The 16,605-nt window shown below is 40.9% G+C and overlaps 1 protein-coding gene across 2 annotated transcripts in view; it reads left to right on the top strand.

Moving 5' to 3' along the window:
• GALNT13 (polypeptide N-acetylgalactosaminyltransferase 13) overlaps positions 1-16,605 on the top strand; it is a 362,438-nt gene that overhangs the window by 14,525 nt on the left and 331,308 nt on the right. For both annotated transcript variants that reach the window (XM_050969250.1, XM_050969251.1), the window contains exon 2: positions 7,290-7,539. In XM_050969250.1, coding sequence (XP_050825207.1) covers positions 7,398-7,539 — 142 coding nt within the window. In that variant the 5' untranslated portion in view covers positions 7,290-7,397. The remainder of the gene's footprint in view (positions 1-7,289; positions 7,540-16,605) is intronic.

Raw genomic sequence — 16,605 nt, 5'->3', positions numbered from 1 at the left:
CCTTATCCAGTGTTCCTCCATTTATAAATAACTTAAAGCTTTGCTACCATATGGTAAAGTGATATCTCCGGTTAAACTAATTTAAGATTACACTAAACCAGGAGAAATAACTGAGACACCGTCTCTGCCTTTTAGAGGATAATCTTTTATGCTTTTAGTTTACACACCACCAAGAATCCTGGAAATGGTGAACCATTTGCTTGTCGTCTTGATTATTAAGTGCATGATTTTTCTTTTTAACCCTAGGTATTAAAAAGCTCTTGGGAAACCTGAAAGGCTCTACCTTTTTGGTTTCTAAGATGAATGTGAAACTGTTGAAAAGAACCTTGTAGCAGTTCTCAAACCAAAACTGAAAAGAGATGATGTGGAAGTCAAAATAGATTTTAGTGAGTAATACAAACTTTATGTGCTCACTGAAATGAAACAATACAGTGGTTTTGGAAACTTAGCTGAATTCCATCAAAAATTCGTCCTTGAGAAATGCAGCTACCATGAATGGGTGCTAGGGACAAGACTGCTGATATTTGTTGCTAAGCAACTGCTGCCAAAGTGAGGCTCACAGTCAAGCTTGAAATAGTCACCTAAGAAAGTATCTTAGAAACAGAAGGCAGTACGAATTCAATGTTGGGTATAGGGGAGAAAAATCTAACTAAAATAAGAACACTTTTCATAAAATATGGTTAATCAGATTGTGTTTCCAATGGACATTAACTCTTGTCAGCATTCCAATAGGCTTCTAATATTAAGATCAAATATAAGCTCAAAAATAGCTAGAGATGGAAAACTACCTATTAAATTAATTCAACAATAAATTGGCTGATTTAAATTTACTGCACTACTTTATTATAATAGTACATATAGCATTTTCACCTGAAGTTCTAACAGCGCTTTTAATAAACTAATGACTAGAGGGGATCTGGCACCCCAGAAAGGCTGTTTAGTATTAGGCCCATTTTATGAATAGATAAAGCAAGCTACAGAAGGATCAAGTGATTTATCTGAAGTCAGACTCAGTTTCTTGAAGGTACTTAGTCTTCTAACTTCCACTGAAATCAATAGGAGTTAGGTGCCTGAATACCTTTTGAGAATCTGGGCCAGAATTGCCAGGCTGGAACTTAAACCCAAGAGGCCTAACTTCAGGTTCCCCGCTCTAGCACTCAAACTATACTTCCTCTAGTAAACAATTCACATTACTAAATGCTTCCAGTACCCTGAGAGGGTGTTGCTGTGAGTAGCATTTATTTGTGTGTCATACTCTCTTATCTTTTGGTTCTGGACACTTCATTCACACAGTTGTCAATTCTCTTATTTGTGTGCACACTGGTAGGAACCATTTCTCAAAGGCCAGCTGATCAATGTCTTACAGAACTCTACACTCTAAAAATGTTTTTAGATACATTTGTGTATAGCTGTTTCTGAACACAACTTTTCCACGAGTTACTCGCTGCCCCTGAAGTGATGCCACTGTGATACATTCTCCTATCTCCTTAGCAATTAAAAGCCAGGTCAGAATATAAAATCACAAGACGGTCTGAAATTGTTGGAAAACAGGCTAATGAAATATGAAAATGAAAAACTGGAATATAGGATTACTCCTATTATGGACATGGTTGGAGTGAACGATCAGGTTGTGAAATTGGGTGCTCCCTGAAGGAACCTAGAGTAAGATAATCAGCCGGGACATCAAAGAAAACTTTTCCCGATGCTTAACAGGATGTCACTTTGACTGTTTCTCTCTGAGCTTACAGGTAACACTTTAGCAAAATATCATATATTTCATCTTGGATATTTAGTATTTTTATTCACATGGCCAAACAGATAAACTAGATGAAATACTGAATGTGTAGGCCCTGTTGAGAGGTTAGCAGGCAACACATTGCCTGAATAGAGGAACGACTACAGCTGCATGCTGCAGGTGCGATGATGATTAAGGAATTTGTCCAAGAGGGAAGTGTGGCTGGGCCTGGCTTTGGGATAATGCCCCTAGAACACTCTGCAGAATTTGAGCTAATGAATTCTAGGAACGTGACACTTTAAGTGAAAGAAGAAAATGCTGACAAAAAAATAGTTTAGTTTTGTATTGACACACTTTTTTACTTTGGCTGCATAAAATACTCTGAAAAATAGGCTTTTTATGCTCATCCAGTCACAGAGGCGCACAACTTTATGAACTTTTAGACATTTTGGTCTTAATCGCTTTGCCTCAGTTCCTCATCTGTGAGTGAAAATAGGTTCACATTTAGAAAAAGTTCAGAAAAGGGCAACTAAAATGATATGGGGTTTGGAATGGGTCCCATATGAGGAGAGATTAAAGAGGCTAGGACTTTTCAGCTTGGAAAAGAGGAGACTAAGGGGGGATATGATAGAGGTATATAAAATAATGAGTGGTGTGGAGAAAGTGAATAAGTTATTTACTTGTTTCCATAATATAAGAGCTAGGGGCCACCAAATGAAATTAATGGGCAAAAGTTAAATAAACAAATAAAAGGAAGTTGTTCTTCGCACAGCGCATAGTCAACCTGTGGAACTCTTTGCCTGAGGAGGTTGTGAAGGCTAGGACTATGACAGGGTTTAAAAGAGAACTAGATCAATTCATGGAGGTTAAGTCCATTAATGGCTATTAGCCAGGATGGGTAAGGAATGGTGTCTCTGGCCTGTTTGTCAGAGGGTGAAGATGGATGGCAGGAGAGAGATCACTTGATCATTTTCTGTTAGGTTCACTCACTGTGGGGAACCTGGCATTGGCCACTGTCGGTAGATAGGATGCTGGGCTGGATGGACCATTAGTCTGACCCAGTACGGCCGTTCTTATGTTCTAATAATGTTTCTGGTGTATTCATATACTAGGATAATGAATGTCATAGACTGTCCTGGGTAGAAATTAATCCTCTATTCAGTGCAGAGTGTTGAGCATAAAAGGAAACATTGAACAACAGCCTCATTTACTGAGCATTATTCATCCTGTGCATGGAATGCTGCAAGAGACTTATGAAAAAAATTGTTTGTCGTCATGATGCATACACACAAGGGAGCAAATGTAAGGGTTCACGGACAACTTTAATAATTGCATTACTGAAGTTTTTTTCAGTGATCGCTTTGCAACCTTGAAATCTTTTACTACATCTGTTTCTTAATGGTTATTGTAGACTAAGCTGGTAGCAGTGCCTATGATAAAGTTTGACTGACAATTCCCATTATAAGATGTTTTCAGTTGCTTATAATTTTTCTGATCTTTAATCATTTGGACTGAAATTTTCCATGCCAGGTGTCCTACTACAGGCTGGATTTCTTTTTGAAATCTGGAAAGTTTTTCAACCAAAAGGATTCAGCTGTTTCTGAGAATGAGGCGAGGGAAAAATAAGTTATTTTCCCATTTAAAAAATTCTGGTTTCTCTACTTCTGAGTGCTGGACTTTCAACCTTAATATTCTTTTAATGTACTTTTTTTTGTCTGGAATATATGTATTATGGCACAGTGGTGTGCAAGGCAGTGAGAATAAAGACAAGGGCCCTGTCCTGAAGAGGTTACATTCTAAGCAAACAGTGAGTGGTGTGAAATGGGTTAAAAAGAGCTAGAAATGATAGATGCATGCTAAACTGCATGTTAGTTCCATGAGTGTGTGTTTATTTTTAACACTAACTCCTGACAGTATTGTTAACCAGGATACATTGATTCTTTGGGCTATCAGCATTGTATCCAACTTCTTGCTTCAAGCCATTTGTTTCTGATAATTTTAAATACTTTTAATTTTTAATTTAAAGAAATGTTTTCTAATATAAAGCATTTACAGGGAAAAGTAGACCCTTGAAAATCCATTAGCTCATTGCCAGAAACAAGGAAAACTGGAATGGAGTCTTCAACACATCTGTCAAGAGGTCAGGGTTTCTGGGGCAAGGTGTGCTGGAAAGAAATACTTTCAATTCTTAAACTGAAGGAATATAATCTGTATTCTGTGTTTAAAATGCATCTTATTGATGTTAATGCTTCATGTGTGTATGCTGTTTGAAGTTCAGAAGAGAGAAATATTGCAAAAATATTACATGGTTTTCTTTTGTTTAGGAACTGGTCCTTAATTGAAACATAAACTGACTTAAAAGTTGTAATAAAGTGGTTTCTTCTTAATAATGTGACTTTACTTTTAATGTGGCCAAAAAATTAGTCTCCAAAAAAGATTAAACTTGGACTCTTATAGTTTTATCTTCAACATATATAAGAAGTCTGTCTATTTAGTACATAACTGGCTAGGGCTATTACCAAATGTTAAATGAAAATATCTGCTGGTGGCTCTTCCTCTAGTTCTGAGATATGTTAATTGTCGTCTTAAAATGAAGATTTAAAGGAGTTAAGAGTTATGCCTCCCATTCTTTTTCTGTTAATAAATTACAGATTCTATCTAAGATACTTAGTCTATTCTTAAGTGCTAGAATCTGATGTCAACGCACAGCATGCACTGCTACATACATTGAAATAACAGTCTCTATTTGCATAATGAACAAAAATATCCTGAATTGCCTTTGACTTTTTTAAACTGCAGAGCAGATTTTTTTTCTTTAGAATCCAGGTAGAAATTTTTATTCCAAATGTTCTTAACATAAGAGCAATTTACTGCCAAAATTAATTTTCCATTATTACCATTCACCATTAACTCAGTATAGTTTATTGCCCAAGCTTTATTGGACCACTGGTAAATTTCACAATTAAGGAAAAAAGTTCAGCAGCAGGTTGGAGTGGCTCTTGCATCAAAAGAGACAGTGTTAAACTTATACAGCCTGGGTCACAGAAGAAGATTTCATCTAGCCCAATCTAACAGCTATGGTTTTATTATTATTATTTTTAATATAAATAAGTAAACCTAATTGAAGAGACAGGTTCTTCTAGATTATAAGATCCTTGGGGGAGGGTCTGTATTTGTGCATTATATAGCACCAAGTACATCTTTGGTATTGAACACATAATGATTCTGCTAAGCGTCCCAAAAGCTAATTATAACCTCTATAGTGGTAGGGAATGGGGGAGACCTAGCATATCAGTCATAATTTCCCCATAATTTCCCTCAGGTTAATTATTCTGTTAATGAAATTCAGCACTATTGCAAAGTGTTTTTATTGGTCTTTGGTTAAACATAGTGGTGGGTGAGGGAGGAGTAGGTATACCATGTGCAGTGTTGTAGATTGTATATTTAAAGGAGAAAAAGAAATGTAACATTTAAATGGGCACTCAGTTAAAACAAACCACCATCAACAAATATGAAATAATATAAACAGATTAGGCCCCAAATCTCAACTGTCTTAAATACCAACATCCTTATGTGGGAACTCTCTCAATTCTAAATGTTTTTAATTTACTACACTATTGCTTAAATATTTTTTTAAAAGGAAGTAAATCTGAGCAGTTTTTCATGAAGCTTAAGGTAGCGTGTCATATGTAAGACACGAGACAATTGTCCTGCTCTACTTTTCGCTGATGAGACCTCAACTGGTGTAGTCCAGCCCTACATTTCTATGGGTATGTCTACATTGCACTGTGGCTGGCCCGTGTTGTTGACTTGGGCTCGTGTTACAGGGCTGTTCAATTTGCAGTGTAGACATCTAGGCTCAGGTTGAACTCCGAGTTCTGCCTCATGGGAAGGTCCCAGAGCTCTGGCTACTGCCTGAGCCTGAATGTGAACACCACAAGCTGGAGCCCAGCAAGCCTGAGTCAGCTGACATGGGCTAGCTGCAGGTGTTTAACTGCAATGTAGGCATACCCTGTGCTTCTGAGGAACATGAATTAACCAGCTAATCTTATTCCCAGAGCTATGCTGAAAATTAAGGAGAGGGTCTTATACCTTATTGGAACTGGTTTGGGAGGCTCTCTAAATCTTCTTTTCCTTCATTGTGACCCTTCTAGTGGCTATTTAAGTACTCTTATGTGCTCCAGACAGGAGTAACAGCGCCTGAGCAGCAGATTCTCCTGCTTTTTTCCAACCCTTCCTACTCTCCCCCTTCCCACCCCAACCCCCCAAAATGCAACCATTCAGTGGTGATCCACCAACAAAGGTATATAAAATATTTTGAGTCATAACTGAATTGTAAGATCCTTGGGACAAGGAGTGTGTCAGCTTCCACATTCTGTAGTGTTCTGAGCACACAGCTGACACTAAAAGAATACAGAACAGGGACTAGATAAGGGCAAAGCTAGAGGGGTAAATATTTCTAAGGGTCATTGCTCACTAGCCTAAAATCAGGCTTACCAGCTATGGCTTTGTTTGAGGGAGAGTATGTTTGAATTGCATCCTTCCTCAGCTTTTGTTTTTGTTTTTAATCCTCAGGGAGAACATTGAAATATACAAGAATCCTCCTGTCTCAGTGCTCTAGTAAGGAGGACTCTTACAAGAAGGGAGCAGACCAATGTAGTAGAGGGATAGTGTGGCATGTATATACATGCTTGTAAAGTAATCCATGCCCTAAGTTAGTTGGGTCCCCCAGAGAAGATGAAATTTTGTTAGCCTTGTTACCCTCTTTTTGAGAAGCCAGTAGATTTTTTTTTTCCAATAGCAAGAAGGTAGTTTACCATTTTCTTCAATAGTCTTTTAAGTAGCTTAAAATTTGGATCCTCAGAATGGAGCATGCTCTTCCAAATGAGGGCTGTCTCTAAACTGTCATTTATTTTTGGAAAAGACATGTATGTAAGTGCTAATAGATAGCATATTTTGTTTTATTAGGCCCTCAGTAAGGTATCCAGCTGCTGAATGTTAGGACACTGCTTTTGAAACCTGGCATCAATACAGGAAGTGTCCTATATGATTTCCCATCTCTGCGTGGAATGCCTTTGTAATGGTAGATGTGAAAGTTTAAACTTACAATCTAACTTTAATATATTACAATAGAATGATGAATAGCTAAGTTTAATCCACCTCCCCAAACATACTCTTTTCAAGGCAGTATTCCACATAGGTAGATGGAGTATCGTATGGCACTCTTCCTTCAGTGACATCTGGTGCTAAAGTGGTGGTCTGAACTTCAGTGGCAGGGTCACTCTGTTTTTTGGTTTTACAGACATCTGAATAAAATATAATCCAACACAGGAAAAAAAATCAGAAGTACTGGTCTCTTTACAAAAGCATAGAAAACAAATCTTTGAAAGATGGGTTAACGTTACAAAGAGGATAGTTAGATACAGGAGAAAGGAAAATAGTTTAATTTTTAAAAGAGAGGAAAAGCATCTCAGCATTATATGTTTGTATCATTTTGCACCTTAAACCATGTATACTTGTTAGGTAATTCAAATATTTTTTTCTTTAATTGCAGTGGATGCGCTCGACTTCACTTTCAAACTGGAATTTAACCACGTGGCTTGGATACATCCCAGCAATAGCCATCTTTACTCAGTGTGTGAACTAAAATCCAAGACAAGAGATGAGGAGATTTGTCTATTGCAAGGTGGTTCTCGCCACCTCTCTGATGTGGGTGCTTGTGGATGTCTTTTTACTCTTGTACTTCAGTGAATGTAATAAATGTGATGACAAGAAAGAGAGGTCACTGCTGCCTGCTTTAAGGGGTAAGCCCAAGTTCTAAATTATGTACAAAGGTCACAGATTGGTTTGGAAGAATTTGTCCTGACCTGGAACTTGGACTGTGTTATGTTATGTATGTAAAATATCAGAATCTTAAGCATTCCGATTCATATTACTGTATTTAGTTCAGCTTGTTGGTTATGTTAATTTGTCTTAATATTAGATGATTAGCATACTAGCAGCTCAGACAATTTTGTATAAATAAAATTAAATATACAGCTCCCATTTACATGGAAGTATTTGTGTAGGAGAAACCACAGTTCTGTGAAGAGTTTTTCATAAAGGAAAAACTTGACTGTCATGCAAATCAGTTGATATGCAGAGTCTATGTAACTGCATTTATTATGGTACATGTTGAATTAAAAGTTTGGTTTAACTCTAGTCAGAAAACTTAAAAAACAAAAAAACCCTTTTACTTATTCTTTCATAGAGAGACATCAGGATCATGTTTGATTTAACTGTAGCTGCGTAGGGGGTAGAGACTGGCAAATATTTAGCCACTCTTTCTCCTCCATCCTACTCCCCCTCTTCCCATCCCCCTCCACCACCCCCCGCCATCCACCCAAAAACCTCCCTCCTCCAATGTTCATTCAGAAGATTAAATGTACTAGAGTTGTCTGTTTTGCTTTCATCAAATATCTTAATAATTTGCTTTATTGGCAGTTATCTAAATGGAAACTGAATCTTAAGAGATTATAACAGAAATAGTCATGGAAAGCAAAATTGAATGTGTAATTATGAATATTTGTACTGCAAACTGGTTCTAAAGTTTCTCATTGGCTAAGAATAACGTTGCTTCTTCTGTCCAGTGTGTTCAAATAACAGTTGAAATGTAGACTGATACTTATTTGAAAACAACCTCCCAGAGCAGGAATAAGTCATTGATATTTGAAAGGGAATTTTGGTTTAATGGATACGTTGGAGAATCTTAATCAGTGGAAAATTAACAAACAGAAGAGGAAGTAAAATTTGTCAAATTTTTCATTATGAATTAATTGCTTACCTCTGCTAGGAAGTCTAGGTACAGTCTATGCAGGAGGCAAAGTAGTTTTACTCTAATGGGATTGGGATAAGTCCCATTTAACTACTGTATTTATAATGTATCTTTTGCTGAGAGTATGCAAAAGAGAGTTTACAAGGCTATCAGTTTTATAATGAATGCATATGTGGATTAATGCACTGATCTGTGGACAAAAGTTGGGAATACATCAGTCCTTCTGCCATTTGTTTTTGTTTTGTGTGTAAGGCTCAGTTCAATTGCTGTTTCTGCTAAAAGTTGAAATACCTCATGATGGATCATTTCAGTTTGGAATGATCAGTTTGTCATTTGTTGAACTGATTCAGTCAGATCAGTTGCTAAAAGCAGTCAGGGCCTGAGTCAGCAAAAATCTGTCTGGCTTCTCAGCCAGTAGATGTAGGTTTGCCTGTCTTTTTCTGAGTTTAGAGCTTCCTTTATTTATAGTGAAATAAATAAGTAGAATTCTATTACAAAGGCTATAACTAGTGATTGAGTTGGTTTTGTGTGTCCGAAATATTCAGTTGTAAAGTAAATGAATGTATAAAAAATTGTCTCTTTCTTGGTACATGTATTGGATTTGTTACAAAAGTTTGAATAAAGACTTTGGTAAATAATAGCTCTGTCTGAGAAAGGACTTAGAGGATTTCATCCATTTAAAAAAAATGAAAACAAACCCAAAGCCCTAACTAAATAATAAAGGTGCTTAAAAGCATCCTAGGGATTCATTGCTATATGTCTATTTTGATATTGTCTGTCTTGTTTTAATTTCTTGCATTTAGGTTTTAGATTTGGGTAATCTAGTGTGTTTGATTTTAGTGGGAATACTTGATCAAGATCTGGCCTATTGTAACTAAAAAATTGATTTGTCTTTATCATGAGCTGCAGAAAGAGGAGCACAGATTACCTCTAAGGCAGGGGTTCTCAACCTTTTTCTTTCTCAGGCACCCAGCATGCTATAAAAACTCCACGGTGCACAACTATTGTTCTATTGCATATAAGAGCCAGGTCCAGCATTAGAGGGTAGAAAGCAGGGCAGTTGGCAAGGGCCCCATGCCACAGGGGACCCTACGAAGCTAAGTTGCTCAGGCTTTGGCTTCAGCCATATGCAGTGAGGCTTCAACTTTCTGCCTTTGGTCCCAAAAAGTCTAATGCTCCCCCTGCTTGGTGGCCCCTGTGAAACCTGCTCATGGCCCCAGAGGGGGCTCCAGATCCCTGGCTGAGAACCACTGCTCTAAAGTACAAAGCAGAGATTTCTCAAAAGATACTGTACTGTTGTCAGAACATGCTTTTCATAGATAATTATACTAATCTTAACAATTTGCTTGCTGATCTCATTGTAAAATAAAAAATGAGACAATTCGACAGTGGTTTTTGTTTTGGTGTTAACTCTGTGCTTGTTTTTTTAATGTCAGTTTACTTAAGTTTTTTTTCTCTTCAGAATTTATATTGAAATGTATGCATCTGACCATCACAGGGCTAAACATTTTTCTAATTTGTATGGGTTAGCTAAATAAATTATTTTTAAAAACCCCGTACATAATCCACCAGATTTTATTTCATAATCAATTTGAGTGACTAGACTGCAGTAGGCATCTTTTCTTGAATTTTAATATCCAGTTTATTGGATTTAATGTGTTATAGGGTGACATGATTTCTCTGCAGAATTCTCTTCTCTCCATTGCAACTGAAGCTATTAAACTTATAATGTAGTATTACTGCAACAGGGTGTCTGGGTTTTGTGGAGGAAGAGTTGTACAGAATATGTAATAACCTTCCTGTTCAGAATTTTGGCAAATACAATATGAAGTCATTGTGTGTGGGGGTGAGGGGGGAGGTACTCTGCTCCTAGGAAAATACTTAGTTGTAACTGTTCATTGCAGAACTGTAATAATTATATTCATGTTGTCCCTGGGTCCCTCATACTCTATACAATTTCATTGGAAGATTTCTTGTGCATTGCATGGGTTTTTTTTGTTTTGTTTAAGTCTGTTAAAATTACATTAAGCTTCTGACTTAAAGCAACAAAACAATGACAATCTAATTTCATCCTTACTGCTTGCTTCTGCCTAGTAATTGCAGTTTCTATGAATATAGAACCATGCCCTTTGAGACCCTCTGCTTTTACTTGGTAACCACATGCTGAGTGAAATCAAAGCAACTCTCTTAAACTGGAATTGCCTGGTTTAGTTGTTTTCCAGTGTCAAGTCTAATATGCTCTGTTAACGTAGCATTTGTATAAAAAGCTTTTGGTTTTAAAGACAGTTCTGTACTGTGCAAACTACAGCAGTTAATTTGCTTAATGAATAGTTGCATAAGTAATTGCTGCATACTTTTTTTGTTGTTGTTTCTCTTCTCCTGACTAGCAGCTGTAAATTAGGGAATCCAAATGTCTGACACTCATACGGAGTTTTTTATTTCAGTAGTATTTCCAGAGTAGTCAAATCAATATATAAATTGTATTACATAAATATCTACCTTCCAGAATAAAGATCGCATCTGTTTTACCATCAGCTTCAGTTGGAGCAGGAGCGGGACTGTTGAATGACCCAAATATTTTATTTAGAATATCCAGTAAGATGTGTTAACTCACGTATTTCGGATTCAAAATGTGGACGTACTAAAATCTTTTTTCTCTTGTGCTGCCACATAACACATTTAATCCTCTTGAAAATTGTTGTCAATTTGTTGTTTGAAATAGTTTACAATACAGGAAATATTTTAGAAATATTTTTAAGCCTGTAGTTCCGCAAACTGCTACATATAGACAGAACCCTGAGGTTTGCTTATGCCCATCAGTTTACAGGGCAGTTTACAGGACTGTTTTTTGTGTAAATATTTTAATAAATGTAATACATTTTCATACTCTTATACCATCAGCGATGCAAAATTTTAACTATATATCTAGAGTGCTTATTAAATATCCACATTTTTTAACATTAAATTTTAAAAAATAAGTTTATAATCACCACAAAAATGGAACAATGAAAATAAAAATAGTAAGTCTATAAAGACCCTTTTCCTCTACAAGTGTTGTCTAAATTTGTACTTGCATCTGCATATGACATCTTATTGTTTTAAATATTTTGTTGATTGATTGTGATATTCTTGTAAAATAAGTTTATGAATACCTCCGAAAGAGAGTGTAGAATAGCTGTAAAACATAAAAGCCAACACCTCTACCCATTATTTTATAAAATGTAGACCAAGAATCTATGTACTAATTATTGTAAGGTCATTTAATCCCTTACTCTTGTCGTTAATTAGTAGAAGGGAAGGACTACTACTTCTGTATAACTAAATTTTTAGCCATGGGTAAAATAACAAGTAGTCATTCCATGCCTTCTAATCTGTGATAATTGTTAAATCTCCTAAATTAAGGTGTCAAGTGTTCTTGTGCCAATTAAGGCATTAGATTAAATGATTGTAAAAGTTAATACCAGTACAATTGTTGCTAAGCTATAGGCAGTGGAAGTATGGAACAGCACATCCTTGTCTAGTATTATCCACCAGCATTTGGCTGTACATCTTTAGGTTTGCTGGCCAGTATAGTGGAGGCCATGTGGTATGAAATAGTGTGTCTGCTGTATTAGGTGGGATCAACTGAACAATCTCTTCATCTTGATGCAAATGTTATCCTAAACTGGAGTTGGTATTTAAGTAATGCTTTCTTTACGCCATATATTTGTTCCTGTATTTTGAGCAAGCATCTTGTTGGAGAGAAGATAGTTGGTTAATTAAAGTAACCACTGGATCACATCAAGAATTTACTTTTAAGAAATAGAAGAAAAAGGTAATTTGGGGTTCTTCAATTTTAAATGTTCATAATTTGTTCTATCTGATTGCCTTAAATATTAACCTCAACATCATCCTAAAGAAGCTTGCTGTTGCCTGTTCACTGAGTAGAAACAGATTTTGGACTAGTTCCCCATTTATTTGATAGACTCTGATACAGACTAGATCTTTTGTAGTACTTCTCCTTCTCCATACTGCCTGGGTTCCAGAAGGTTCCAGTATTTAGAGTACTGGAGAAACAGAGCACCTCCTAGGAACTGGGAGGAGTAATTGCAGAGTAAAAATCTTCAGCCCCCACCCAGTACAGAAGGAGTCTTTGAAAACTTTAGCTGCCACACTCTCTAATATGTCTCTGCTGAGCATATGTGAATTTAGGCTTTTGGAGATTTTATGACTTGTCCGGTTTGGATGGATTTTCATGGGGAAAGTAAAAGGCCCATCCCTGAAACCAGGGATATCTGTGCCAGATTCCACCCCTAAATTTCAAGTCCCTGCTCCAAGAATGCTCCCTTCTCAATGAAATAGTTTGGGGGGTGGAGGAGGGAGGGCAAAATAATCTTTTTGCTAAACTAATATCTAGAAATGGCCAAATCCTTTTTTTGAGGTGTGTGTGTGTGTGTGTGTGTGTGTGTGTGTGTGTGTGTAAGTAAAGTAGCCTGAGGCAGCCAGGAAAATTTCAGCCTCAAAGGTTAAAATTTCAGGAAGTTACTACACATAACTGAAAAGGAATTCTTAAAGCAAAGTGTTGGGCAACCTTAACTACAGTTGTAGCTATCACGTCTGCCTGTTGTTGAATAAATGCACACAAGGGCATGAATGTCCAAAATACGGTCTCCGTCCTGTACTTTCTACTTGGGAATCATAGAACATCAGGGTTGGAAGGGACCTCAGGAGATCATCTAGTCCAACCCCATGCTCAAACCAGGACCAATCCCCAAATGGTCCCCTCAAGGATTGAACTCGCAACCCTGGGTTTAACAAGCTAATGCTCAAACCACTGAGCTATCCCTCCCCCTTAATCTGAAGTCACTAGGTCTGGACCATGTGCATCTCAGGGTATATCTACACAGCAGCTGGGAGCATGCCTTCCAGTCCAGATAGACTCGGGCAGCTGGCAAGCCAAAAATTTCTGTTTTTTTTCCTCCTGAAACACATTTTTACCATGTGCATCTCAGGGTATATCTACACAGCAGCTGGGAGCATGCCTTCCAGTCCAGATAGATAGACTCGGGCAGCTGGCAAGCCAAAAATTTCTGTTTTTTTTTTTCTCCTGAAACACATTTTTGCTTGAAACTCCTTCCTGTGAAAAAAATCATTTATTATTATTATTTTATTTTTTTTTGACATTTTGTCACTGTTCAGAATGAAAACAGATTTTTTTTCACAGGAAGAGGTTTCCAGTTTTTGGCCAGCTCTAGATAAAACCAGGTGTTTCCACCTCAAAATTCCCTTGCCTCTGCTCAGTCAGTTTTTCAATCATTAAATATTAATTCTTCTTCGAGTGATTGCTCATATCCATTCCAGTTAGGTGTGCGCTCCGCGTGTGCACGTTAGTTGGAAAACTTCTTACCCTAGCAACTCCAGTGGGCCGGCAGGTCGCCCCCTAGAGTGGCGCCGCCATGGCACTCGATATATACCCCTGCCGGCCCACCTGCTCCTCAGTTCCTTCTTACTGCCGTGTCGGTCGTTGGAACTGTGGAGCGCGGCACAGCTGTCCTCCACGTCCCTAGCTCTCCTTCGTTTCACTGTTCTCATAGTTGTAGATAGTTGTAAATTGTAGTTAGTTATTGTTAATTGTAGTATAGTTGTATATTCTTATTAGCGGGTTTGGGCTGTAGCCCTTCCCTGCGCCCGGCACTGGGCCCATGCCTGGTTCACCGGGGTTCAAGCAATGCTCCGCCTGTAAAAAGCCGATGCCGACCAGCGATCCCCAGGATGCCTGTCTGAAGTGCCTGGGGGAATCGCACATTTCAGACAAGTGCCGCATCTGTAAGGCTTTTAAGCCTCGGACAAAAAAGGAGAGGGACCAGAGGTTAAGGACTCTCCTAACGGAAGCGGCACTTAATCCTGTGGCCTCGACACAGAGCGCCGGCTCCACGCTGGCACCGGACCGCGCTGGCACCGGAAAGACACCCCGGCACCGACCTTCCCCGGCACCGGGACCCGAAGCAAGACCCTCGAAGTCTGCGACTCCATCCTTGCAGGCTCGAGCGGAGCGCCCGGCTCCTACCTCGGCTGCGGCACCACCAGCAGGGATTCCGTCTACTCCGGGCCCCGGAGGTCCGTCGAGTCCGGTCCCTCCTAGCTCCCCTATAAGATCTGGGGTTGAGCTATTGGTCCCTTCGACGCCAGAGACTTTCGCTTCGGCACGGGACCTAATTGCTCTCACGGAGCCTACCCAGCCTCAACCCCCGGTACCCCTGGTGCGGGTCATATCCAGAGGCAAGCCTGCGACAGTGTGAGTGCCGTCTCCGGACTTGCCCAGCCGGCACCGATCCCCTTCGAGGTCCCGACACCGTGGACGTTCTCGCTCCAGGTGCCACTCGCAGTCCCGGCACCGCTCCCCTTGGCGGTACCGGTCGCACTTGCGGCGCCGGTCATCTTCCAGACAGTCTCACTACTCCTGGCACCGGTCTGGATCGAGTCACCGCTACTGGCACCGAGACTCCAGGAGCCGTTCCCGTCGGCGATCAGCACCCCGGTCGACCTCCCGGCACCGAGCTGGTGGCAGGTCCCGGTCCCGGTCGACCTCCCGGCACCGCGCCGGAGGCAGGTCCCTGTCCCGATCCCGGCACCGGTACGATTCCTGGTCCGGGTCCCCGGCACCGAGAAGATCATCGGCGTCGAGACCGAGGGAGCCCTACCAGCCACGTTCGGCCCCACCATGGCCCTCCCGGCAGCCGTCTGTCTCATCGCAGACAGACAGCATGTACGCCCTAGACGCAAACAGACCCGCGGCCCTCTTCCATGACCCTCCCCCGCAGGATCAGGGACCGCAGCAGTGGGGTTTCTGGACACCCTGGGCGTACCATCAAGCCCAGGGCCCTCAACAAATTCCTCCTCAGCCTGTGACGTCTGAGCGCAGGGTGCCGGAGGCCTCGTTGTCTCGTCCTCCCCCCTCTCCGGCAGGGGAAGATCGGTCCAACCAGCAGGACCCTGAGCTCCCTCCGGAATCAGAGGCGCTGGTACAGACGGAGCCCCCCGTGGACCCACTCCTACTGGGGGTCTCCTCGTCGTCCTCCCCCGATGAGGCAGTGGCGGGAACGTCATCTTCCAGTCCTCCTCCACTCGACCTCAGGGCGCACCAGGACCTCCTCAGGTGTGTAGCGCAAAACTTAAACTTGCAGGCTGAGGAGGTTTCGGAAATCGAAGATCCTGTGGTGAGCATTCTCTCAGCGGATGCTCCCACCAGAGTCGCCCTTCCCTTTATCAGGACTATCCAAGCCAATGCTAATACCATCTGGCAATCACCGGCCTCCATCCCTCCTGCTGCACGCAGGATGGAGTGCAAGTATATGGCACCCTCCAGAGGATATGAGTACCTGCATGTACACCCAACCCCGTGCTCCCTCATCGTGCAGTCTGTGAACGAGAGGGAGCGTCACGGGCAGCAGGCCCCAGCACCGAAGTCCAAGGAGGCGAGGTGTATGGACCTGCTAGGCCGGAAGGTCTACTCAGCGGGCGCCCTCCAACTTAGGGTCTCTAAACAGCAGGCCCTCCTTAGCCGCTATGCCTATAACTCCTGGGTGGCAGCGGATAAGTTCAAGGAGTCGTTGCCTCAGGATGCGCGTCAAGAATTCGCGGCAATTCTTGATGAAGGCAAGAAGGTCGCAAGAACTTCATTGCAGGCATCCTTGGACGTAGCAGACTCGGCCGCTAGAACTCTGGCTTCAGGGGTTACAAAGCGCCGCATCTCCTGGCTACAGGTTTCTGGCCTTCCTCCGGAGCTCCAACACACCATCCAGGACCTCCCGTTTGAAGGTCAGGGCCCGTTTTCAGAGAAGACGGACCCCAGGCTGAAAAGCCTGAAAGACAATAGGGTCATCATGCACTCCCGGGACGCAGTGCAGACCCTTCCGGCCGCAACAGCAACAGCAGCGCCGGCCGTATCCCCAGTACCACCAGCGGCAGGACTTTAGTAGACGCCGAAGCAGGAATGGCAGGCGCAGACAATCGGGCAACCAAGGGGGGCAGAATCAGGGCTCCTCCAAAGCCCCACCTGGCCCAAAACCTTCATTTT

This window comes from Gopherus flavomarginatus, chromosome 10 (assembly GCF_025201925.1).
Source record: "Gopherus flavomarginatus isolate rGopFla2 chromosome 10, rGopFla2.mat.asm, whole genome shotgun sequence".
Lineage (NCBI taxonomy): Eukaryota > Metazoa > Chordata > Testudines > Testudinidae > Gopherus > Gopherus flavomarginatus.
The sequence above is the reverse complement of the archived record's forward strand: the minus strand, read 5'-3'. Positions and strand labels throughout refer to the sequence as shown.